The 27,561-nt window shown below is 47.8% G+C and overlaps 1 protein-coding gene and 1 long non-coding RNA gene across 26 annotated transcripts in view; one reads left to right on the forward strand and one right to left on the reverse strand.

Moving 5' to 3' along the window:
- Positions 1-272, reverse strand: part of LOC116967408 — an 18,697-nt gene extending 18,425 nt beyond the window's left edge. The window contains exon 1 of the long non-coding RNA XR_004410214.1: positions 176-272. This is a non-coding gene — a long non-coding RNA (uncharacterized LOC116967408). The remainder of the gene's footprint in view (positions 1-175) is intronic.
- Positions 181-27,561, forward strand: part of LOC116967405 (calcium/calmodulin-dependent protein kinase type II subunit beta) — a 263,340-nt gene continuing 235,959 nt past the window's right edge. For all 25 annotated transcript variants that reach the window (XM_033013933.1, XM_033013946.1, XM_033013947.1 and 22 more), the window contains exon 1: positions 181-272. In XM_033013933.1, the coding sequence (XP_032869824.1) occupies positions 242-272 (31 nt within the window). In that variant the 5' untranslated portion in view covers positions 181-241. The remainder of the gene's footprint in view (positions 273-27,561) is intronic.

Raw genomic sequence — 27,561 nt, forward strand, 5'->3', positions numbered from 1 at the left:
CCCCCACCTCTCCCTCCCCCCATCCCCCCACCACTCCCTCCCACCACTCCCCCCACCCCACCTCTCCCCCCGTACAACTCATTTCCCTCTCATGAAACTCAACCCCCCTTTTGATGTTGCAAATCGTGCCTAAATTGTGCATCTCTCCCTCTCCCTTCACCCCCTCTCCCTATACAGAGGTGCTTTCTCCACCGTCCGCAGATGTGTCAAACTATCGACAGGGCAGGAATATGCAGCGAAAATGATCAACACGAAAAAGCTGCCCGCCAGAGGTGGGTTGGCAGCTGAACCTTTCATTGTAGTAAATGATTCTCTTCCCTTTCCACCCAGAGACACACATTGCAGGCACTGTCTGGGGAGGGAGAGAGTGTGAGGGAGAGAGGGACAGGGGGGATGGGGGGAGGGAGAGAGAAAGTGGACATAAACGTAGAAAATAGGTGCAGGAGTAGGCCGTTCGGCCCTTCGAGCCAGCCCCACCATTCAATGTGATCATGGCTGATCATCCAAAATCAGTACCCTATTCCTGCTTTCTCCCCATATTCCTTGATTTCGTTAGCCCTAACTCTCTCTTGAATAGAGAGAGGAGAGAGGGGAGAGGGGAGGGGGGGAGGGGGGGGGGGGGGGGGGGGGGGGAGAGGAGAGAGAGAGTGGGAGAGAGAGAGAGTGAGTCAATCTGTGGGTGCAAGTAGCTGTCAGCTTGCACCACCCATTAAAACAGGTGTCACCAACATTGAAATCCTCCCTCCACCAATCTATTGGATGTGATGATGTTTATCAGATACAGCCCCTTCCCCTCTTTCCCTTCAGCTTATCCGTTTCTCACCCGCCTGTCGTGTGCAGGCGTGAGATTGTGTTTAACGGTTTGTGTGTGTATATTTAGTTGCATGTTGAAGGCAGTGGAGGGTCGGGGGAAAGGCCAGCGCGGTTGGCCTCCATCTAACTTGTTGCAGTGTCCATTGGACACAGGCTGTTGTGACTGCGGCCGCCGCAACTTGTGCGCCTTGCGTTTCCCTTTCTCCTTATAAGGCGATTCTTACTTCAACACATTTGCTTTTTATTTTTTTTAAAACACACACACACACACGCACCGGGGGATAATAATGTTTTGGGGGACTTTGAAGTGTTTCACAAGGGAAAGAGAGAGGGAGAGGGGAAGAAACAGAATATATATTGGTGTTTTTCTGCCGTTTGCCGCTGCAGTTGGTGTGTGTAATGTGACCACAGTGGGAGGAGGCGAAGTGATCAGTAGCTCGCGTCTCTACTGCAGCCGCGTTAAAAAGGGGCTCGCTGCAACCTCCCCTTCCACCTCCCTCTCTCCTCCCCTCCATCTCATCCTCCCCTCCATCTCTCTGCCCCCTCCATCTCTCTCCCCCCTCCATCTCTCTCCCCCCTCCATCTCTCTCTCCCCCCTCCATCTCTCTCTCCCCCCTCCATCTCCCCCCCACACTCCACACCCACTAAATATGATCGGGCAGCTTTAATGGTAGCGTGCGTTGCATTTCTCCTGCTAACCACGTCTGCGTGGCTGTGTGAGGTGACTGCTGAGATGGATCCGTCTCAGTGTGTGAGAGAGCGAATAGGTAGAAAGAGAGAGAGGATGGGTAGAGAGAGAGAGAGAGAGAGAGAGAGAGAGAGAGAGGAGGAAAGGACAGAGGGAGATAGAGAAATGGGAGGGAGGGAGAGACGAGAAGGAGAGAGAATGAAAGAAAGTGGTGGCCCCAGTTCAGTCTTAGAGGCTAATTTCCTCTGACTGATTTTGAACCAGTCTTTCTTTGCAAATTGAATCGAAAAATCATTATTTGTTTGAATTTTGTCGTATGAGCCATAGTAATGAAATTCTTATTTGCCGCAGAAAGAACATAAATGTTAATTTAATATATTTTGTGCATTATTTTAGTTAGTTTGACTCCACATCTAGTGCCATTCCAACCGATGTGTATCCTGAGTGGGTGTGTAACTGCTGGTGAGGGTGGGTAATGCGGTCCTAGGTTGGGCATTGGGTAGAGGGGTTACAGATGCCAGGGGTTGTGGGTGGGGGAGGGGAGGGTGGGCACCCCACTCAGGCAGGTGGTATGGGCGCCACACACGCTGCGACCCGCTGGCATCTCCTGCAGCAAGTCCAGCGATTCTGTAGAGGCGCAAAGAACCGCAGATGCTGCTTTACAAAGTGAAAGGACACAGAGTGCTGGAGTAACAGCGGGTCGGGCAGCACCTGTAGAGGGAGTGGACGGGTGACGTTTCAGGCTGGGTCCCTCATTAGGACTGGATCTGGGGAGCGTTAGGCCGGGTTGGTATTTTGGGTCTACAACACCCCTCTTATTTGTCCTGAGGGGAGGCGGAGGGGTTCTCAGCGGGTCGAGCAGCATCTATGGGGGTGGGAGGGAAGGGAAGGGAAGGGCAATGCTCTGGATGGCGACCCTGCCTTGGGAACAGCTTCCTCCCTCTCTTGTCAGACCGCTGAACCATTCTCTCATAAGCTCGGATTGAATCCCGATCTTCCAACCTACCACATTGCGGACTTTGCGCTTTTTCTCTGTCATTGTAATGTTATAACCACTGCCACAGATGGCTGTGGAGGTAAAGTCAATGGATATTTTAAGGCAGAGACTGACATATTCTTGATTAGTACGGGTGGAATCTACATTCTTTGCTGAGTAATGCCTTCCTCCACAGTGACGAATGTTGATTCCACTGTGGTGGATGTTCATGTTGTATTCCATTTGTATTGTGCTCTTTTTGACTGTGTGGCTGCATGGTAAATCAAATTCCACTGTACCTTAATTGGTGCATGTGGCAATAAATGTGAACTTGAACTTGTGTCGGGGGTTATGGAGTGAAAGGGTTGAGAGGAAAAGATAGATCACCTATGATTGAATGGCGGAATGGGCTTGATGGGCCGAATGGTGTAACTCTGCTTCTAGAACTAATAGCACTACATTCCGCACTCTGGTATTTTTCTCTTTACACAACCTTGTGTGTACATCTTGATTGTACATTAACTGGGTAGCACGCAAACCAAAGCTTTTCCCTGTATCTCGGTACATGTGATCTCTGCATATCCCCTCTCCTTTCTGCCCCTACCCTAAGCATCCACCTCACCCTAACTCCAATCTATGACCTCCTCGTTCTCCTGGATGATCCAGCTGCTAATCAGGTTCTCCAGCGCGGTCTGTGATGTACAGCTGGACGTACCTCTCACAGGTGGAGACCGCAAGAAATTGCAGAGAGTTGTGGACCCAGCCCAGACCATCACACAAACCAACCTCCCTTCCATTGACTCCTTCTACACCTCACACTGCCTGGGCAAGACCAGCAGCATCACCAAGGATCAGTCTCGCCCCGGTCACTCCCTCTTCTCCCCTCCCATCAAGCAAGAGGTACAGAAGTGTGAAAATGCACACCTTCAGATTCAGGGACAGTTTGTTCCCAGCTGTTATCAGGCAACTGAACCATCTTATCACCAACTAGAGACTGGTCCTGGTTCTCCCATCTGCCTCATTGAAGATCCTTGGTCTATCTTTAAACGGACTTCACTGGACTTTATCTTGCACTAAACGTTATTCCCTTTGTCCTGTATCTGTACACTGTGGACGGCTCGATTGTAATCATGTATTGTCTTTCCGCTAACTGGTTAGCACACAACAGAGCCTTGGTACACGTGACAATAGGGTAAACTATGAACTATACAGAGACACAAAATGCTGGAGTAACTCAGCGGGTTGGGCAGCATCACTGGAGAGAAGGAATGGATGACGTTTCGGGGTCAAGACCCTTCTTCAATGTCTCTCCAGAGATGCTGCCTGTCCCGCTGAGTTACTCCAGCATTTTGTGTCTGTCTTCCGTGTAAACCAGCACCTGCAGTTCTTTCCTACACCTTTATAATGGGAGGACTGGAATATTTTACTATTGGGGAAAGACCGGATAGGCTAAGGATGTTTCCTTTGGATCAGAGGAGACCGATGTATTTGAGATGCTTAAAATCATGACGGAATTGGGCAGAATAAATAGGAAGAATGTGGAGTGAACAGGTGACTTCCAGAGTTACCTCCGGGTGCTCCGGTTTCCTCCCACATCCCAAAATCGTATGGGTTTGTAGGTTAATCGGCCCTCTGTAAATTGCCCCTTGTGTGTAGGGAGCGGATGAGAAAGTGGGATAATGTGGAACTAGTGTGAACGGGTGATCGATGATGGGCGTGGACTCGGTGTTTCCAAGCTGTATCTCTGATCTAAATTTGCACAATGCGCTAGTATCCAATCTAAATACGTGACGGTGTCTAAATCTCCCCCCCCCCAGCCCTCTCCCCCAACACCTCTCCTGAGCACAGAGACGCCTCAGCCAGAACACGCACCCCATACACCACTGGCCGATCGAGTTCCCACTGCCCACTGTGTCATTGGGTGCAACTTGTGTGGGTTTAGTTCAGTTTAGAGACACAGCATGGAACCAGGCTCCTCGGCCCAGCGAGCCCCGCACACTAACTCTGCCCTACACACTAGGGACAAGTTACAGAATCTACACTTAACCCAAATCCCATATTATCCCCTTGTTTTTCCCCTCGCTCCCACCTCTTCCACTTATATTCCTTCCTCTGCTTTACATTTCACTCCCCCTCTCCTCTCAAGCATTTGTCACTCACTCCACCAAACCCCCCTCCTGTATCCACCTATCACTCGCCATCTCCACCTCTCTTTTCCAGCTTCCTCCCCTCTACTCCATTCTGAAGAAGGGCCCTGACCCGCAATGAGTAGGAAGGAACTGCAGTTGCTGGTTTAAACCGAAGATAGACACAAAATGCTGGAGTAACTCAGCGGGACGGGCAGGCCATTCCTTGTCTCCAAAGATGCTGCCCGTCCCGCTGAGTTACTCCAGCGTTTTGTGTCAATCTCCCGGCCTGAAATATTAGCTGTCAATTCTCAACCACCCACGCTGCCTGACCCACTGAGTTCCTCCAACACGTTGCGGTTTAAATGTAGTTCAAGTTGACCCAGTTCTATTTTGGGTTTGTTGCAACGGTGCTGCGTTATAAAATAGTCAGGACAGAAGGTAGATTCTGCAGAAGGGTCCCGACCCTGAAACGTCGCCCATCCCACTCATGATGCTGTCTGACCTGCTGAGTTACTCCAGCACTTTGTGTCGTATTTTGTAAACCAGCATCTACAGTTCCTTGCATCCAGTACGAGTGTCAGGGGTTACGGGGAGAAGGCAGGAGAATGAGGTTGAGGGGGAGAGATAGATCAGCCGTGATTGAATGACGGAGTAGACTCGATGGGCCGAATGGCCTAATTCTCATCCTATCACTTATGAGCAGTGGTGTATTTTAATAGAATTGGGAGATTTCTGTGGCCCACTCTCTCTTGCCTTGAGCTCTCCTCCATTTTCTACCCATTCTCCTCGGGACTAGGGCTGGGGTTTGAGGGAGATCGAGTCGAGGGTGGCTGATGCCAAGCACATGATTCTTGCATCTGCCCAGGAGCAGGGGGAGGGAGGGAGGATGTGTTATCGGGAAAGAACGACCAGCAGCTGACAGCAAGTGGGTGGAAGCATTTTTTTTAAACAGTAACTATTTTAAGGACAATTCTCTCTCTTTGCGGAAAGTTAATAATTACATTAATTGCACTAATGATGTGAATAAATTGTAGCTTTTGGAAAGTGGTAACAGAATTACAGTAGCTGTCGTTGCCATTGAAACTATTTTTAAAAGATCAGTTGGCGTGTGGGCCTGGGAAATGTGAAGAGATACAAAGCAGGAATATTGGATGTTCTTTCTGAGCTCTCCCTCTTTCCATGAAGGTTTAATTTGCAGGAGTTGGTTGAAGTGTAACTGAGAGGCTGGGGTTTAAAAGTAAATTAGAGGTGATATAGTTTACTTCAGTTTAGGGATACAGTGTGGAAACGGGCTCTTCGGCCCACCGAGTCCGTGCCGACCAGTGATCACTCTTTAGACTCTCAGAGATTTAGACTTTAGAGATACAGCGCGGAAACATGCCCTTTGGCCCACCGAGTCCCCGTACACTCGTTCCACCCTACACACTAGGGACAATTTACAGAAGCCAATTAACCTAGGGGCATCAAAAACATTTCATGCATCCAGTCTGAAGAAGGGTCTCGACCCGAAACGTCTCCTATTTCCTTCACTCCATAGATGCTGCCTCACCCGCTGAGTTTCTCCAGCATTTTTGTGTACCATGCATCTAGACTCCATGGGTCTAGACTTTGTATACAAAGCTGATACATGTCACTGAGGTAGTGCAGTGAAGATTGATCCCTGGGGTGAAAGGTTTGGTTTAGTTTAGAGATGCAGCATGGAAACAGGCCCTTCGGCCCACCTAGTCCGTGCCGACTAGCGATCAACCTGCACATTAGTTCTATCCAACACACTAGGGACAATTTACAGAAGTCAATTAACTTACAAACCTGCAAGTCTTTGGAATGTGGGAGGAAACCGGAGCACCCGGAGAAAACCCACGTGGTCACAGGGAAAATGTACAAACTCTGTACTGACAACCCCCGTAGTCAGGGTGGAAGCCGAGTCATCTGTGTTGCGTCTGAGTACTGAGTGGCATGGAATGAGTTGTGGACTAAAGTTGCCTTGTTTCCATTCGTTAAATGGATGCAAGAGTGAATTGACTTCCTCGTGAGGGTGAACTCGGCCTTGCCTGGTATCCCCACTTTCTCAACTCCCACGAGATGTTTGGGATGAGATAAAGCAGTCCCAGCTCTGTCGTACCTTGCCTCGGCAGTCCCAGTTTGGGAATAACAATTGGTGTGAGCTTTACTTTCAAGATTAGCATTACTGCAAGATCTACTAAATCTATTCTGAATTCTAATTCTGAGCACTCCTGACCATAAGACGTAGGAGCAGAGAATTGGGCCATTCAGCCCATCGAGTCTACTCCACCATTCAATCATGGCTGATCTGGTTTTTTTTTCCCCCTTCAATCCCATTCTCCTGCCTTCTCCCCGTAACCTTTGACACCCTTCCGAAATCAAGAGCCTATCAATCTCTGCCTTAAAAATATCAAAATGTCTTGGCCTCCACAGCCATCTGTGGCAATGAATTCCACAGATTTACCACCACCTGGCTAAAGAAATTCCTTCTCATCTCCATTTTGATGTCCTTGTATTCTGTGGCTGCGCCCTCTGGTCCTAGACTCTCCTATTACTGATAGATGTCGCTGCTCTTTCAATGGGCATTTTTGCATTTTGTGCGTTACAAAAGGAGGTGCTCTTCAATTTTATATCTAGCTGGAGGCTGTCCAACAAGCAATGAAATTGTCTTGGAGCAGAGGTAGATTATCGATCTTTACTCATTATACATCTTGCTTCTCTCCTGTTCACACTACCTCTGTGCAGGTGATACACCTAAACTACACGTTACTGTTTGGGACTATCTGTGCTTTGAATTTAAAACTCTCTTTAAATTCCAATCTCGTAGTGGACACCCCTCCTTTCTTTATATCCGCTCCAGTCCTTGAGCTCTAGTGTTTGAGTCTCTATAAATCAGCGTTTGGGTCTCATCACAGTATTCTTAACCATGCTGCTTGCTATGTTGTAGGATGTCAAGGTGCCAAAGAGGGTGTGGAGAAGATGCACATGAGTGGTGTCAGGGCTGAGGGAGTTCAGAATGGGGAGGAGAGGAGGGGAGGGGAGATTCGATGAAGATGGACTGGGTTATGGCACAAATTGTTGGAGTAACTCGGCCTGAAGCAGGGTCCCGCCCAATACATCACCTGTCTGTGTTCTCCAGAGATGTTGCCTGGCCCACGCTCAGTGTCTTCTCTTGTAAACCAGCATTTGTGGTACCTTGTTTCTGGGGTTAGGATGGGTTTTGAGAGAGGAAGTGAAGCTGCTTCTATCTGTGGGCTCCATGACCAGGAAGCATTGATTTTATGAAGGGAATAGACACTGCAAGGGGGAGTGTGAGCAAGACCTTTAACTGGGAGACTCGCGACCTGAAAGGTGGTGGAAAGGAAACCAGAGCTGGCTCAGACCAGCCTTGGGGAGAGGGTGGAGAGACCAGACAGTGCCGATGCTGAATCTTAAACAAAACACCAAGCCCTGGAGGAACTCAGCAGGTCAGGCACGGTGGCGCAGCGGTAGAGTTGCTGCTTTACAGCGCTTATAGCTCCAGAGACCCACGTTCGACCCCGACTACGGGTGCTGTCTGTACAGAGTTTGTACGTCTCCCCGTGACCGCGTGGGATTCTCTGAGATCTTCGGTTTCCTCCCACACTCCAAAGATGCGCAAGTTTCTAGGTGAGTCAGCTTGGTAAAAGTGTAAATTGTCCCTATTGTGTGTAGGGTAGTGTTAGTGTACGGGGATCGCTGGTTGGTGGGCCGAAGGGCCTGTTTCTGTGCTGTATCTCTAAAACTAAAACTGAAGCTAAAATCGATGGAAGGAACGGACAGGTGATGTTTTGAGTGGGGCCTGTCCATTCCCTCCACAGACGCTGCCTGACCAGCCGAGTTCCCCAGGCACTTTGTGTGTTGCTGGAGGGAGGGTGATCTGCTTGGCCGCTGATGCTGAGCCTTGCTTGAAGAGATGGAGAGCTTCCTGTGCTACAGACGCTGCTGGAGACCCTCCAGTCCCTCTAATTCTTGACCCTAGAGATACAGCATGGAAACGGGCCCTTCGGCCCATCGAGTCCACCCTGACCATCGATCACATGGTGACAATTTTACTGTAGTCTCCGTGCTTGTGGATGCTCTGCTCCTTCCACCTGCAATTCTCACCTCAACTGCTTGTTGGGAGGGTGGTGGTGGGGGGGGGGGGGTGGTAAGCGAGGGGGTGCTACCTTCCCGCCCCCCCCTCTTTTCATTTGACCGTTAGCATCCACCTCCACAATCACATTCACTTTCTTGGCGTTTGTTTCATGCAGCACCTTATGTCATTATACCATGTTTAGACAATAGGTGCAGGAGTAGGTCATTCGGCCCTTCAAGCCAGCACCGCCATTCACTGTGATCATGGCTGATCATCCCCAATCAGAACCCCGTTCCTGCCTTCTCCCCATATCCCCTATCTAGCTCTCTTGCAAGTATCCAGAGAATCGGCCTCCACCGCCCTCTGAGGCAGAGAATTCCACAGACTCACAACTCTCTGTTAGAAAAAGTGTTTCTTCCTCTACGTTCTAAATAGCTTACCCCTTATTCTTAAACTGTGGCCCCTGGTTAAATGTGAGTTGCTATCTTCCTCAGACAGACACAAACTGTCAGGCAGCATCTCGGGGGAAAAAGGAATGGGTGACATTTCTGCACGAGACCCATCTTCTGACACTTGAGAGAGTTAGATTTAGCTCTTAGGGCTAAAGGAATCAAGGGATATGGGGAGAAAGCAGGAACGGGGTACTGATTTTAGAAGATCAACCATGATCATAGTGAATGGCGGTGCTGGCTCGAAGGGCCGAATGGCCTACTCCTGCACCTATTTTTCTATGTTTCTGTCTGGATGTGGGCTTCTGATGCATTCACCTTATCTGATGCACCTTATGTTAGTTTGCCATGTTAAACGTATGTTGCCATCCTCCTTCCTGCCACCTGGGAATAACGATGCCAGGGCCTGGGAATGTGGGCATCAACATGCTGGAGAGTGAAACTCAACCCATCATCACTCCAAGATGGAGACACAAGGCACTGCAGATGCTGCAATCCCGAGCTAAACACACAGTGCTGAAGGAATCCAGCGCGTCAGGCAGCATCTCTTATTTCTCCCCCACCCACCTCCCCTTCCCTTTCCAAGACTCCTTCTGGGACAATCCTGTCCCCACAGGGTTCCATCTTCAGGGCACCCCTCCATTGCAAACATCTGCTTTAGACATAGAGGGGTCAGACATCTGCAGTGTTTGTGATAAGCCGGTAGCAAAGACTTTTCTAACTGGACGGAGAGGGGATAAAGGAGCTGCCTGATCCACCGAGTTCCTCCAGCACTTTGTGTTTTGCTCATCTCTCCAACATCCTGCTCGTCTGTACAATTCCCCAGCCAAGCAGTCGGTTTAGTTTAGTATAGAGATACAGCATGGAAGCAGGCCGTTCGGCCCACCGACTACCCTGACCATCAATCACCGTGCACACTAGTTCTATGCTATCCCACTTTCCCACTGACTTCACTAGAGGCAATTTACAGAGGGCTAATTAACCTACAAACCTGCACGTCTTTGGGATGTGGGAGGAAACCGGAGCACCCGGAGGAAACCCACGCGGGTCATAGCGAGAAGGTGCAAACTGCACACCCAGACAGCACCCGAGGTCAGGATCGAACAAGGGGTTCAATGGTTCTTTATTGTCACTTGTACCGAAGTAACGTGAAGTTCTTTCTTTGCATAGGATTCAGTAAATAGACAATAGACAATAGGTGCAGGAGTAGGCCATTCGGCCCTTCGAGCCAGCACCGCCATTCAATGTGATCATGGCTGATCATCCCCAATCAGTACCCCGTTCCTGCCTTCTCCCCATATCCCCTGACTCCTCTATTTTTAAGAGCCCTATCTAGCTCTCTCTTCAAAGCATCCAGAGAACCTGCCTCCACCACCCTCTGAGGCAGAGAATTCCACAGACTCACCACTCCCTGTGAGAAAAAGTGTTTCCTCATCTCCGTTCTAAATGGCTTGCTCCTTATTCTTAAACTGTGGTCCCTGGTTCTGGACTCCCCCAACATCGGGAACATGTTTCCTCCCTCTAGCGTGTCCAAGCCCTTATTACAATCTTATATATAAAGTATTACTGTGCACAAATCAAATCTTAGATTAAGTACAAAGTATATAGAAATAGCCCACTGAGACAATGTACAAGAGATGGCAGATTTTATCGCCAGTTTCGGAGTCGCGTGCCTTTACCAACTATGCCACCGTGCCGCCCAATGTGGGACAGGGAGAATGAATCTTTCTCATAGTTGACCTGGTTGACTGCTAAAGTGACGTGTGGATTCCAGCCCTAGAAGGGTTTAGACTTTAGACATACTGTGTGGAAACAGGCCCTTTGGCTCACCAAGCCCACGCTGACCAGCGATCACCTCACACGCTAGATCTGTCCTACACACTAAGAGGGACAATTTGCAATTTGTACCAGAGCCAATAACAGTTACAGCACGGAAACAGGCCATCTCGACCCTTCTAGTCCGTGCCAAACACGTATTCTCCCCTAGTCCCATCTACCTGCGCTCAGACCATAACCCTCCATTCCTTTCCCGTCCATATAACTATCCAATTTATTTTTAAATTATAAATACGAACCTACCTCCACCACCTTCCCTGGAAGCTCATTCCACACAGCCACCACTCTCTCAGTAAAGAAGTTCCCCCTCATGTTACCCCTAAACTTCTGTCCCTTAATTCTCAAGTCATGTCCCCTTGTTTGAATCTTCCCTACTCTCAGTGGGAAAAGCTTATCCACATCAACCCTGTCTATCCCTCTCATCATTTTAAAGACCTGTATCAAGTCCCCCCTTAACCTTCTGCGCTCCAGAGAATAAAGCTGAAGAACTCCGACCAATGAACCTAGAAATCTCTGAAGAAGGGTCTCGTCCTGAAACGTCACCCATTCCTTCTCTCCAGAAATGTTGTCTGTCCCGCTGAGTTACTCCAGCATTTTGTGTCCACCTTTGATTTAAACCAGCATCTGTAGTTCTTTCCCACACAACCGACAAACCTGCCAGTCTTTGGAATGTGGGCGAATCCAGAGCACCCGGAGAAAGCCCACGTGGTCACAGCGAGAACATACAAACTCCACACAGACAGCACCCGTAGTTAGGATCAAACACACGTCTCCAGCGCTGTAAGGCAGCATCTGTGCCGCCCTTATAGAGTCATTTAATGTGGAAACAGGCCCATCTTGCCCACTCTGACCAACATGCATCATCTTCATTAGTCCCACCTGCCTGCGCTTGGCCCATATCCCCCTAAACCTATCCTATCCATGCACCCGGCCAAACATTGTGATAGTCCCTGGGGCTATAAGGCAGCAACTCTACCGCTGCGCCACCGTGCCGCTTCTATGATTGTGTGAGTGATCTTTCTCACTGGTCAGTCGGAAGGTGACTGGTGTTTAAACCCTGTTACCCCTCACAGCCTGGCCCAGTTCCCCTCTCTCTCCCACCCTCTTCCCTGTTCCTGAGGCGTGCGTGAGCAAGTAACACGACTCAGCGTCTTTAAAACAAAACCAGGACCCAGTGGGCTATAAATAGGCCGCTCGACATCGCAGCGCCCCGAATAATGATTCAGTCCAAAGCAGGGAAGTCATTAACTTTTTCCAAGATGTAAATCAAAACTCCAGAGGCTGCCAGTTTGAAGGTTGATTGAAAGGCTTCAATGAGAAGACTTGTCTCTGTGAAATTAACCCTTGTCGCTTTTAATTTTAACAAAAATTATTTTTGCTGAAAAGTAATTGATAGTGACATACGCACACTGTGAAAGTGGCTTGGAAACAGGAAGAGTGGGAATGTGGCCTACTTTAAAAGAGTTTAGATTAGTTTAGTTGAGAGACACAGCATGGAAACAGACCCTTCCGCCCACCGATTGCACACTGACCAGCGATCTTCCATTCACTCCAGTTCCATGTTCTCCCACTTTTCCAACCACTCCCTCCACACGAGGGACAATTTACAGAGGTCCAATTATCCTTGGGATGTGGGAGGAAAGTGTGGTAAACCCACGCAGGTCACAGGGTGAACGTGCAAACTCCACACAGACAGCACCTGCAGTCAGGATCGAACCCGGGTCTCTGGCGCTGTGAGGCAGCTGCTCCACCCTCTGTGCCACCGTGGCGCTCAAATTAGTCGAAGCTCGGGACAAGCCTGGCTGATGGTTGAGTTGTTCCCGTTCATCAGGTTGTGGAGTAGTTCTGTACACCCACACCATCACGGACAACTAGGATCGAACACAGAGGTTGGGATCGAACCTGGGTCTTTGGAGCTGTGAGAGAGCAGCTCCAGCACTGCGCCACGGGGCCCCCCCCCCCCCTGAAACGTGGACGCAGCTGAGGTGTGGCGCCTTGGTCGACGTCGATGGTTCTATGGGACCGCCTGGAGCTTGGACCACGAGAGAGGAGGTGACCTGTTAACTCTCTGCACCCGCTCCTCACATTGCCTAGACCACCGCTGATCTTTTAGCTCAGCTCAGTGGCGCAGCGGTTCAGCTGCTGCCTCACAGCACGAGAGACCCAGGTTCAATCCTGACTGCAGGTGCCTACTGCACGGAGTTTTACATTCTCCCTGTGACCACGTGGGTTTTCTCCAGGTGCTCTGGTTTTCTCCCTCATTCCAACGACGTGCAGTTAATTGTAGTAGGTTGATTGCCTTTTGTAAATTGTTCCCAGTTTAGTTTAGTTTAGAGATACAGGGTGGAAACAGGCCCTTCGGCCCACCAGGTCCGCGCTGCCCAGCGATCCCCGCACATTAACACTATCCTACACCCACTAGGGGCAATTTTTACATTTACCAAGCCAATTAACCTACAAACCTGCACGTCTTTGGAGTGTGGGAGGAAACCAAAGATCTCGGAGAAAACCCACGCAGGTCACGGGGTGAACGTACAAACTCTGTACAGACAGCACCCGTAATCGGGATCGAACCCAGGTCTCCGGCGCTGCATTCGCTGTAAGGCAGCAACTCTACCGTTGCACCAGCGTGACCATGTGTAGGATAGAACTAGTGTACAGGTGATCGATGGTCGGCGCAGTCTCAGTGGGCTGAATGGCCTGTTTCCACACTGTATCTCTAAAATTAAACTAAACCTGCCACCCCAGGGATCAATCTTTGCTGCACTCCCTCAGTGACAAGTTTCAGCGTAGCAAGGAACTGCAGATGCTGGTTTACTTTGAAGGTAGACACAAAGTGCTGGAGTAACTCAGCGGGACAGGCAGCATCTCTGGAGAGAAGGAATGGTGACGTTTCCGGTCGAGGCCCTCCTCTCCAGAGATGTTGCCTGCCACGCTGAGTTACTCCAGTACTTTGTGTCCATCTTCCGTGTAAACCAGCATCTGCAGTTCCTTCCTACATATTTCATCTGCTCCACTGCAAAATCTCCTCAAGCCATGCCTAATTTGAAGGCGTTCTCCTCTCTCGCTCTCTGACGAGAATTCTGCGACACCTTCTCTCGCTGCTCCCCCTCTGTGATTTCTCCTGCTCTCCAGCTCCACGACAGGTTTCTGCTTTGTATATAGAGTGTTGCAGCGTTCCCGATTCCCCGATCTGTATAACAAGATGCCTCGTCCCTTGGCCTCCAACCACTGTAATAAGACCCGACCAAACTGTTTGCCTTCCGAATTGCTTGCTGAATCAACACATTAACCTTCAGTGATTCATGTAAGATACGCAGGGCTCCACGAAACCCAGCTCTGTCCAAGTCCCGGGTTTATTCTGCGAATAATCTCTGAAAATACTTCACCTTTCTGCTTCTCAATTATTCTTTTATTGTCACGTGTACCAAAGATACAGTGACATACAATATTTGGAATATAGATCAGTACGATTGTTGCCACACATAAAGTCAGTAACCGATAGAAACAGCCCACTGAGTCCGTATGGAATAGTTGCCAGTATTAGTCTCTAGGTCACACAGTCTAAGCTACAGCAAGCCATCAAGGCCCATTGTAACTATCACCTCATTTAGGTCAGGACGGGCAGAGTTCCCCCCGCCACCGGTACCATGTAACCCCGTGCTACCTGCTCCATGGTCGGATAGTCGGCGACTAAACCGTCTCCCCCACCTGGTTTGCCAGGTGAGGAGGGGGCTGTGGACCCCCAGCAGGACCAAAAACAAGACCTGTCAAAGGGCAGATGAGCTTCTAGCGAGCCAACGCTTCAGTAGAAGTTGCGATCACTGTCGTACACGGCATTGTAAGGAACGATGATGAAGCACACACACACACACACACCAAAATCCTATACTTCCAGCGGCGGAAGTCCGCAGGAACTGGAGGACAGAGATGTGTGGTGCGTCCGTCACCGTTCCCATTGGAAACCAGCGCCACTGCATCGCTAATGTTTTCAACGATGATGACTGAATGAATGACCTCATTTGGTTCTCCTCTCTCGTCCTTCTCTCCTCTCCGGGCCTCCCGCAGCCGACCTTGAAGGTACGGAAGGTTAGACCCCCCCCCCCCCCCATTCTCCTACCGGATCCTTGTGTCGCTGACTCCTCCTTCCGGCTCCCAGTCTTTCTCTACCACAATCTCCGGTTTCCTCCCACACTCCAAAGACGTACAGGTTTGCAGGCTAATTGGCTTGGAATAATTGTAAATTGTCCCTAGTGTGTATAGGATAGAGTCAAGAGTGTTTTATTGTCATATGTCCCGGACGGGACAATGAAATTCTTACATGCTGCAGCACAACAGAAAATATGAATATGTAAACATAGTATATAACGGGGGAAGAGGTTGGACAGGCTAGATGCAGGAAGATTGTTCCCGATGTTGGGGAAGTCCAGAACAAGGGGTCACAGTTTAAGGATAAAGGGGAAATCTTTTAGGACCGAGATGAGAAAAACATTTTTCACACAGAGAGTGGTGAATCTCTGGAATTTTCTGCCACAGAAGGTAGTTGAGGCCAGTTCATTGGCTATATTTAAGAGGGAGTTAGATGTGGCCCTTGTGGCTAAAGGGATGAGGGGGTATGGAGAGAAGGCAGGTACAGGATACTGAGTTGGATGATCAGCCATGATCATATTGAATGGTGGTGCAGGCTCGAAGGGCATGTTTCTATGTAAGAGAAAAAAAAGTTCAATAAATAACAAATATAGTGCAAATAACAAATAATAATATAGCCTTTTGCAGTTCAGAGCTCAGAGCTTATTTATTGTTGTGTTTAATAGCCTGATGGCTGTCCCTGTGCGGGGATCGCTGGTCGGCGTGAACTCGGTGGGCCGAACGGCATGTTTCTGTGCTGAATCTCTAAACTAAACTAAACGAGAAAGCACAGATTTAAAATGAGAGGGGCAAAGGTTAAAGGAGATGTGCGGGGCAAGTTTATATATTTTTTTACAGAGGGTGGTGGGTGTGTGGAACACACTGGCAGGGCTGGTGGTGGAGGCAGATACCATAGTGGTGTTTAAGAGGCTTCTGGATAGGACAAAGGATATTCAGGGATTGGTGGGATATGGATCATGTACAGGCAGAGGAGATTAGTTTAATTTGGCACCACGTTCAGCACGGACATTGTGGGATGAAGGGCCTGTTCCTGTGTTGTACTGTTCTATGGAAAATATCATGGGGCCATTTTACTGCATTAAAGGTGCTGGTGGCAGTGATGTCACTGACGCTGTAAATCTTCAGACAGACACAAAATGCTGGAGTAACTCAGTGGGACGGGCAGCATCTCTGGAGAGAGTGATGTTTCAGGTCGAGATCCCTCACACTGAAGAAGTCCAATCTTGAACTGATGCTGCCTGGCCCGCTGAGTTACTCCAGCATTTTGTGTCTGTCTTTGGTGTAAAACCAGCATTTGCAGTTTGTTCCTTCCTACACATGTAAAACTTTATTTGGGTGTGCAATTGTTATTTTTTATATAACTGTTCACATGACAGGAATTTTAAATCCATGCCAAAAAAATCTTGTCCCAGTTTCCACTGGGTATTTGTCACAGCCTGGAAACAAGTGGTGAATTTTGACAGAGCGTTTTGCAGAATGCTGTGCTGCTGTGCAGTTGGTTTTGCTCCATGACTGAAGTGGTGGACAGCTTGGCTGATGCGTGCAGTTATTTAACCGTGATACCTACCCCCTGTCCCTGGTGTCCTGATCTCTCAAGATGTATGGTTGGGCTGCAACTAGAATGTTGGTCTAAGATAGTTGGATCTCAAAGAGCTGACATCAAACAAGGCAGCACAGTGAGGCAGCGACTCTACCCGCTGGATAGAGTAGATGTGGAGAGGATGTTTCCAATAGTGGGAGAGTCTAGGACCAGAGGTCATAGCCTCAGAATTAAAAGACGTTCCTTTAGGAAGATGAGGAGAAATTTCTTTAGTCAGGGGGTGGTGAATCTGTGGAATTAATTGCCACAGAAGGTTGTGGAGGACAAGTCAATGGATATTTTGAAGACAGAGATGGATAAATTATTGACTAGTACGGGTGTTAGGGGTTATGGGGAGAAGGCAGGAGAATTGGGTTGAAAGGGGAAGATAGATCAGCCATGATTGAATGGCGTAGTAGACTTGATGGGCCGAATGGCCTAAATCTGCTCCTGTCACTTATGACCACGAAACAGCTGATAAACCCCCACTCTATCGACTTTGCCCTACATTGAACTGGCCTCTGCATAAATTTAGCCTCTGTGACCTACATTATCCCAGATCCTATCATGAAGATATTTAAAAAACAACATTTGCAACGCAGTCAAAATTTTTAAGGCAACACACTCGAAAATTGCAGTGAAATTTAACATCCTGAATAATGCATGAACTAAAATAATATGCTGTTCCCCAACTTGTCTAATTGTATTAAATGCAAAACGCCTTGTATGTGCTGTTGATAGTTCAGATTAGTTTATTGTCACGTGTACAGAAGTACAATGAAAAGCTTTTTGTTGCGTGCTAACCAGTCAGCGGAAAGACTATACATGATTACAATCCAGCGGTCCACAGGGTACAGATACAGCATGAAGGAAATATCGTTTAGTGCAAGGTAAAGTCCGATTAAAGATAGTCCAGTGGTCTCCAGTGAGGTGCATGGTAGGTCAGGACCGTTCTCAGGTTTGTATAGGATGGTTCAGTTGCCTGATAACAGCTGGGAAGAAACTGTCCCTGAATCTGGAGGTGTGTGTCTTCAAACATGTGCATCTCTGCCTGGGAAAACGGTGAAGAGGGAGTGACCGGGGTGAGACTGGTCCTTGATTGTGCTGCTGGCCTTGCCGAGGCAGTGTGAAGTGTAGATGGAGTCAATGGAAGGGAGGCTGGTAACAAAATGTCCCAGCGCACTTCCCTGTGTGGGACCCTCCCTTCCCACCCTGCCGCAGTCCCTGGGTGAAATGCGTTCAGGAGTTTCCTGTTGTAATGAGTGAGGCTACAATTTGGAGCCATGTCTCACAGTCATGGAGCACCTTGCACAAGGGGCGGCGCAGCGGTAGAGTTGCTGCCTTACAGTGCCACAGACCCAGGTTCGATCCCGACTACGGGTGCATGTCTGCACAGAGTTTGTACATTCTCCCCGTGACCATGTGGGCTTTCTCCAAGATCTTTGATTTCCTCCCACACTCCAAAGACATACAGGTTTGTAGGTTAATTGGCTTGGTGCACGTGTAAATTGGCCCAAGTGTGTGTAGGGTAATGTTAATGTGTGTGGGGATTGCTGGTCGGTGTGGACTCAGTGGTGTTTCCGCACTGTATCTCTAAACTAAATTAAACAAAACTGCTAAACATGATGCCAAGGTACCTCTCCTTGCACGTGATTCATATCGCCTCCATTTCCTGCATATCCATGTAAAAAGCCTCTTGGACATGACTATTTCCTCTGCGGCACTACTAGCTGTGCCACCCTGACTTTGGCCAGGGACCTTTTTTGAACCTCCTCATTTGCAATGCAAGCACCCAACCCATGAAGCTCTCAGGAGCGTGAACTGTAGATATCCCACCTGGAGGTTATCACATGTACCAACGTATAAGGGTCATTGTGCTTTGCACTACCTCATGCGGCAAGGTGTTCACCGTCATGCACCGTGGCACAGGCCCTTTAGCCCAACTTCCCCAACAGCCCTGGATGGGAGAGAGATGGAGAATGCATTGGGTGTTCTTGCACCAGCTCGGAGCATTCTTGGGAAATGTGTCTTGATTTTTGCTGCCAATGTTACGAGCAGTGAACGATCCACATGCCCATTTCACTGGGGTGTTTTGATTGAGTTTATTCTTCGATACACCATAGAAACAGGCCCTTCGGCCCACCGGGTCCACGCTGACCATCGATCACCCATTCACATTAGTTCTATGACATCCCTCTTTCGCAATCCACTTCGGACGGACTAGGGGGCAAATTGCAGAGGGCCAATTAACCTGCAATCCTGCCTTTGGGATGTGGGAGGAAACCAGAGCACCCGGAGAAAACCCATGTGGGCACGGGGAGAACGTACAAACTCCGTACGGATAGCACCCGTAGTCAGGATCGGACCTGGTGCTGCGAGGCAGCAACTCTACCGCTGTGTCTTTGCGCAGCCGCTGAATATGTTCAGTATTCCTCCCATTTTCATTCTTGCTGCCGTCCAAATTAGCCAGGAGATTTTAACTGGAACGACGGGGTATCTCAAGGTTTTTATCAAAGGCAATGGGTGTGCTTTATTTTAATTACTGACCTCCTTGCAATGTCTCGCAACTGGTTTTCAGAAGGCTCTGGCAAGCACCAGTTGCAAATGTCTGCGTTCTTGCTCGGTGAACGCTCGCCAAGATTCCATTCACCTGAGTCAAAGATCACACCCACACAGCCAGAAGAACTCCCCCCTCCTCCCTTTCAGCTATCTCTGCTGCCGGTGACACCAGGACTAACGTTGAGTGGGATTTTTTAATATATCATGAAAGGCACTCTGTAGTTTATTTGAAATCTAGTCATAGTCTTACAATGTGGAAACAGGCCCTTTGGCCTAATTGGGTGCTCCAGTTTCCTCCCACACTCCAAAGACGTGCGGGTTTGTAAGTCATTTGCTGTCTGTAAAAATGCCCCTTGTGTGTAGGGAGTGGATGAGAAAGTAGGATAACATAGAACTAGCGTGAACAGGTGATTGATGTGTACCAAAGGGCCTGTTTCCATGCTGTATCTTTCAATTAATTCATGCATCCATCAAGTTCTCAAGGCTATGTCCCATTTTTATCTCGGCATTGTGGCGTCTGCAGCTTGCTGTCCGTCGGTGGGCCACCCTGAAGCAGGTAGGGAGGGAGGGAGCTGAGCCAAAGGGTGTGTCCACATCCTATCTCTGACGGATGAAGTCACGCTAACATAGAGTTTTACTGCACTTTACAGTTTACAATGGCCAATTAACCCCCCCCCCCCACCAACCCCACATGTCATGGGATGTGGGAGAAAACCAGAGCACCTAAACACTCGCAGTCACTGGGAGAACGTGCAAACACCACACAGACAGTACAGTACCTGGGATTGAACCCTGTAAAGTAGGGAGGAGCTGTACCATCTGCCCCCATCACCCCCAACAGGACAAAGGTCCTGTGAAAGGTCATCAACTGAATCATTAACGCTGAGCATGTCTAAGCTGTTGAATACTTTTAGTATTTTTAGCTTTTTGCTTTATCTTTCTCCTGTCAGTCAAATTTGGTCAGCGTAGAAACAAGGAACCGCAGATGCTGGTTTACACACCAAAAAAAGTGCTGGAGTAACTCAGCTGGTCAGGCAACATTTTTAAAATTGTTTTGAGATACAGGCGGAAACAGGCCCTTCGGCCCACCGAGTCTGCATCAACCAACTATCCCCGCACATTAACGCTGCTATCCTACACACACACTAGGGACAATTTACAATTATGCCAAGCCCATTAACGTACAAACCTGTACGTCTTTGGAGTGTGGGAGGAAACCGGAGATCATGGAGAACACCCACGCAGGAGGTCAGGATCAAACCCGGGTCTCTGGTAATTCTGCCGCTGCGCCACTATGCTGCCCTCTGGAGAACATGGACAAGTGATGTTTCTGGTTGGGACCTTTCCTCAGACTGATTGTGGGATGGGGTGGGGCAGGTATTTGGTGAATTAGGTATTGGTGGGGGGGTGATTTGATAGGCAAAGGCCAGAGATGAAAAGACAGAATGTTCTGAGACAAAATGATTGAAGAGTTGCTCGAGGAAGGAATGTACGTGGAAGAGGTGGAGAAATAGCAAACCTTCTCAGCGAATCGTCCGATCAGCTGAGAAATACGTTGGCTGCAACCTTCCCCCCATTGACGAACTGTGCACTGCAAGGGCCAGGAAGCGAGCGGGTAAGATCGTCTCTGACCCCTCTCACCCTGGCCACAAACTCTTTGAATCACTTCCCTCTGGAAGGCGACTCCGGATGTCAAAGCCACCACAGCCAGACGTAAAAAACGTTCTTTCCCACGAGTAGTAGCTCTACTCAATAACCAAAAATCTGTAGCCTCCTTTTGCTCTGGTATTTTATTTAATTCACATTTTTAATCGATAATGTTTTATTCTTAATGTTTTAATGTTTTATGTTTTATTCTTAATTGTTTACTGTATGTCGTGTTGTTACTTCCGAGCAGAGCACCAAGGCAAATTCCTTGTATGTGTACATACTTGGCCAATAAGTGTTTAAGAAGGAACTGCAGATGCCGGAAAATCGAAGGTAGACAAAAGTGCTGGAGAAACTCAGCGGGTGCAGCAGCATCTATGGAGCGAAGGAAATAGGCAACGTTTTGGGCCCGAAACGTCGCCTATTTCCTTCGCTCCATAGATGCTGCTGCACCCGCTGAGTTTCTCCAGCACTTTTGTCCACTTGGCCAATAAACCTATTCAAGAGGTGCGAGTTCAGGTGGGACACAGGGGAGGGTGGGGGGGGGGGGGGGGGGGGGGGGTTTAAGTTACCTGACCATCCTCCCGCCAGCTGGCCTGCAGTCCTGACCTCCCATATACCACATTGGAGGCCTTTGAATAATCTTTAGTTGGACTTTATTGGAAGTTAGGTGGACACGAAGTGCTGGAGTAACTCAGCGGGTCAGGCAGCATCCTTGGAGAAATAGGATGGGTGACATTTCGGGTCAGAACCCTTCTCCATGCATTATCTATCGGACTTTATCTTGCACTAAATGTTGTATCTTGTATCTGTGTGCATTGGACGGCCAGATTGTATCCATGCAAAATCTTCTATTCGTGTATAAACTTGTAATGATGTATCATCTTTCTGACTGGTTAGCAGGCAACAGAAGCTTTTCACTGTACCTTGGTACACGTGACAATAAACTAAACTGAATTGAAACTGAACCCGAACTTTCCATCAACCACATTTAAATTCTGGCACAGCTGCTTTCCATAAGTCAGCACTCAGTCAAAGAGCAAAATTAAAAGCTTTGACTTCCCAGCCGGTAATCATTCACTGGTGATTGACCCTGCACAGACTCATTGCATCCTGCCAGCTCGTGAGTTCCAGGATTCTGATTCATTGAAAGATCCAGCATGGGAATAGACCCTTCGGCCCACGGAGTCCATCGATCACCCGTTTGCACTAGTTCGACATTATCCCACTTTCTCATTAATTCCTTACACCCAAGGTGTAGGAAGGAACTGCAGGCGCTGGTTTACGCCCGCTGGAGTAACTCAGCGGTCCAGGCAGCATCTATGGAGAAAACGGGTCCCGAGTGTGCCCAGAAAAAGGGTCTTGACCCAAAAGGTCACCTATTCCTCTCTCCAGTGAATACTCGCTGAGTTACTCCAACATTTTGTGTCTATCTTCCTTACACACTAGGGGCAGACAGATGAAAGAAGCCAATTAACCTAGAACCCTGCACGTCTTTGGGATGTGGGAGAAAACCGGAGCACCCGGAGAAAACCCACGTGGTCACAGGGAGAACATGCAAACACCACACAGCCAGGATCCCCTGGTCAGGATCGAACCCGGGTCTCTGGCGCTGTAAAGCAGCAAATCTGCTGCCTGTTGGTCCAAAGCTGTTCGTGCACCAGAAGAAGTTGGCTATGGGAAGCTGAGTTCAACAATTTAGTAGCTGAGACAAACTGTGTGCACCTCAGTGATTCCATAGAGTTGAAAATTATTTCAACGCCTTCTTGAGGGGAGACAGTCAGAGCCTTTTCCCCAGGGTGGAAACGTCAAAGACTAGAGGGCATCGGTTTACAGTCAGAGGAGCAAGTTGCTGGAGGCAGATTCGACAGTGGCATTTACGAGGCTTTTAGATAGGTGCATGGATATGCAGGGAATGGAGGGGTATGCATCACCTGCGGGCAGAGGAGATTAGTTTAACTTGGCATGATGTTCGGCACGGAAATTGTGGGCCAAAACGGCCCATTTCTGTGCTATACTGTTCTATGTTCTACATCAAAGGCTTGAGGACTTGATTGATACCTTAAAGGGCCTGTCGCAATTTTTTCGGTAACTTGTCAGCACCCGTCATAGTCGCAGCAGGTCGCCGAAAACAACGGAAAATCCAGAGGCGACCAGAAAAAGGTACAACTCTTTGGGCGACTACTCACGACCAAACAGGTGTCACCCCGCGACAGCTGGGAAGAAACTGCTTCTGTAAGTTATTAGGGCTTCAGCATGTAGATAGACACAAGCACAGGTTTTCAGTACACGCTGTTGCCAGTGTGGGTCTTCTTCATTTTACATAAGTACCCCGCGTATGAAAAAGCTACTTTTCTTAACAACTAAACAGGTTCGCTTCTTAATAAACAGACACCACACAAACTGTTTGGTAGACCAGTTCAAAACTTTACTTAACATCGGCCGATGGAAGGGAGGGAGAACTCCAGTCAAGTGACCAATACAGACACTTGACTGTCCTCCGTCCACTCCCCTGAACAACAGAATTACATTGCCTTAAATAGGGTTTTTTTTGTCCCCTTAGCACATTTCACAGACATTAGTCATGGTCAGAGGTACAGGAAAAGGTTTCCACAGAATGCATCACATCAAAGGCCTTTTGTTTACATAGTACAAGATAACATTGGCCATTTGGTTTACGACATTTTATCTTTCTACTTCCCTGGTTCCTCTCTCGTCCTTCATAAACATTGGCCATTTGGTTTATGGCATCTTACTTCAAAGATGTGACTAGCTGTTTCTCTCTTCCTTTATCGCCTCCTCCCCCATAAACATTGGTCATTTGGTTTACGGCATCTTACTTCAAAGATGTGACTAGCTGTTTCTTTCTCTGTCACTTCCTCACTTGGGAGACAATGTTATAGGATTTATTATCTCACACACCCGCAACCTGAGGCAAACCTAATTTGAGACTAAATATAAGCTGTAAGCTAGCCCAGAAGCCAATTTAATATCTTCTTATATTTTAACTAAAATTCAGCTTCATCACGTATACTCACACATATTCACCAGACTGATAAGATATTGAATATATCACATAACACAAATCATACCATTCTGGTACTCAGTTTTTAAAGTTACAGTTACCATTAGATACACCACACTGCTCTTCCCCTTAAAAAGTAAAATGACTTGTAAATTAGACAAACAAGAATAATGTTATAAATGTAATCTGACAACTGGTTTATGCACTCTTTCTGATCTCCTGGGTGGTTTCGGGGGAGTGTCAGGTCGTGGTTCTAAAGGAGAGTCAAGTTCAGGATAATTTCCCTTTGTCTCTATGTTCTTTGGAGATGCTGGTCTTACATCTGAACTTGGAGTAATAGCAGAGTTTGACAGATCTGCTTCTTCATCTATGCTTTGCCCTTGTTCATTGCTTGCTGGGATCAAATGGTTTGTGTGCACACTTCTAACACGTCCTCCAATTTCTACCAAGTACCTCCTGGTTCCACACACTTCAACTACTGTTCTCTCCTCCCATTTGACTACTTGGTAAGGGAGGCTGGGGTGGGAGATTGCCACCTCCACCTCCCTGTTTTGACGAATGCAATCAACCTGGCATGCACAATCAAATAAGATCAAAGAGAACAAGTTGTCCTACAACTTTAGACTGTGCACGCCATATGCAAGAAGAAGTAAGGGGGGCTGAGAACACAAACCTGATCATGAGTATTGAACCTACGTTTGTTTTGACTTCCACCATAATGACGTTTCTGATCACATTGTTTGCGTTCAACCTTAGGAGATAGGTTAGGTAGAACCAAACTCAGTCTAGTTCTGAACCTTTTCATGAGAAGTTCAGCTGGCGTATACCCTGTGGCGTGGTACGATATTTCAGGGAGAAACTAGCTAGCCGATGTGACACACTGAATTTTGAATTCCCTTCAAGAGCTTGTTTCTTGAGAGCTGCTTGGACTATCCTGACTGGCCTTGTGGCTGCGCCGTTAGATGCCGGATGGTAAGTTGGCACTAAGGTATATACGCTTGATACCATTTATCTTCATGAAAGTTTGGAACAGTGCAGCACAAAATTGGGGGCCGCTGTCAGAGACAAGTTCTTCAGGTAATCCATGACACGCAAGGATAGACCGCTATGCGTCTATTGTTGTGTTTGTACCCATGTGTAACCACCTCAATCCACTTTGAGTGGCCATCTACCAAAACAAGAACATTACTATTCCCGTGTTTACAAAAATCCACATGAACACTTTCAAAGGTCTAGTAGGCCAAGACCATGTTTGCAAAGGGCTTTGGACAGGTGCTACATTTGCTTGCCATTGCAATTTCATCTGCTGTGACTGGAAGGTCATTGTCCGCTGCTTCTGTGATGTAGGGAGCACCTTCAGGGCCCACATCTGATTCTTCATGAGGACAATCATTCAGCGATAGCATTTCTTTTGAGCTGCGGTATCCATTGCTGTAGTCACAGTGTGACAGGAAAACTGCCCAGCGCTGCATCCTTGGAATACCGATTTCCAGTCCAGTTTCAGTAAGCGAAGCCAATTTTTGCCCATCAACGTTGGCCTATTGACATAACTTGCAGCAACCATTGGCAACTTCAAAGTCTTCCTTTGTGTTGTACGTCACAAACTACCTCTCCACGTGTCTCCAATACTTCTCCAGAGTACGCTTTCAGCTGAACGTTTGTTTCTGTGATAGGCATGTTGCTAAACTTGGATTCATAAGTGTATTTGCTTATAATTGTACAATCAGCACATAGCACATATCAATACACATAGTAACGTATTGATGGTTCACTTTGACCTTTGTCTGAAAGTCTTCCTTTCCAGACCCACCGTTCATAGTATAGATGCCGTAGTCCAACTTCATTACTCTGACTGTTCTTCTAGGTTGTGAATCCACGCATTTGGTTTTGTCGAGCCGTTTGCTTTGCTTTGTCATGTGATGGTGGTCTACCTGCTGATGCAATATGGCCTTTCATTTGACAGTTCTAGCACGTAGAGTCCTTGTACTGGCACTTATTTGCATTGTGTTAACCATTGCATCAATAGCACATATCTGCGCTTTCCCCAGAACTTTGCTGTGAAGGCCTTTTCCGTCTTGACATGCTTGTGTTTTGGAACTGCCTTTTGACCGTTGATTGTGGTTTGGACACGCTAGAAGCAGGAAACATGTTGGGGGAGTCCAGAACCAGGGGCCACAGTTTAAGAATAAGGGGTAGGCCATTTAAAACAGAGATGAGGAAACACTTTTTCACACAGAGAGTTGTGAGTCTGTGGAATTCTCTGCCTCAAGAGGACATTGGAGTCCCTAGTCGGCCTATCTCTGGATACTTTCAAGAGAGAGCTAGATAGGTCTCTTAAAGATAGCGGAGTCAGGGGATATGGGGCGAAGGCAGGGACGGGGCACTGATTGTGGATTATCAGCCATGATCACATTGAATGGCGGAGGTAGACAAAAATGCTAGAGAAACTCAGCGGGTGAGGCAGCATCTATGAAGCGAAGGAATACGTGACGTTTCGGGTCGAGACCCTTCTTCAGACCCGAAACGTCATCTATTCCTTCGCTTCATAGATGCTGCCTCACCAGCTCAGTTTCTCCAGCATTTTTGTCTACCGTCGATTTTTCCAGGATCTGCAGTTCTTTCTTAAACATTGAATGGCAGTGCTGGATTCGCTCATCCAGCAACCACATACAAATCTATCACGTGAAGCTTGATCCAGAAATGTCGCAAAATTGCAGTGTAGAGCCAACTTCTTCAATGATAATGTCTCACCCAGTATCACCAGACTTCTGGTTTCTTGTGTGACATTTGTAACTTTCTGCAACCTCTATGGGCTTAGGGTTGAAGTGAGCATCAAGTTTTGAAAGAACAGTCTGAAATGAAACATTCCTTGCTTTCTCTGGGTCTAGCATGTTGGTGAGAGTTTCATGAACTTCAGGACCAATTTCAGTTAATAGAATGGCTTTCTTCTGTTCCTGGATAGCCTTGTTTTGTGCTCTTACCTGCACTTGTTCATCATCCTCTGTTTCTTCAGCTTCAAGAATGTAATTTTGCAATAAAAAACATTTCCATTCGCACACAGTATGAGGTAAAGATTTCACGGTTCTTGTCGAAAGTCCCTAGTCGGCCTATGTATCCCAAGGATGCCATCTTGCCCCGTAGACACAACACAAAGATAGCCTGACAAACTCTCGACGATTTGTACAGCTGCTGGTTTAAACTACAGTCCCATGCATGGAAGAATCTGCGGCCTATCGTGTCCAGATCGCAAACAACTGCGACCCAGCTCTGTATTTGTTGTTTAAAATGTTAAACATATTGCAAAACAGTCCTGCACTGTATATAACAGTAGACCAATTCCAAAGGATTTGGTCTCCATTTGTCGTTTTCTTGGAAGCATGTGGTGCAATACAAACATAGAAACGATCCGTTTCAGGACTGGGTGAATGGTGGTCAAGAATAACAAATAGCTATCTCTCCTTTATTCTTCTGCTTTCTACCTCTGCTTCTTTTCTCTTCATTTTCTTTCTTTTCTCATTTTCCTTTTCTCACTTTCTGATATCACACACGTTTCTATTTCTTTTCTATTCTTTCTCTGTCTCCTTTTTATTGTTAAAATAAAAATAATAAGAA

The sequence above is a fragment of the Amblyraja radiata genome, chromosome 39, assembly GCF_010909765.2.
Source record: "Amblyraja radiata isolate CabotCenter1 chromosome 39, sAmbRad1.1.pri, whole genome shotgun sequence".
Classification (NCBI taxonomy): domain Eukaryota; kingdom Metazoa; phylum Chordata; class Chondrichthyes; order Rajiformes; family Rajidae; genus Amblyraja; species Amblyraja radiata.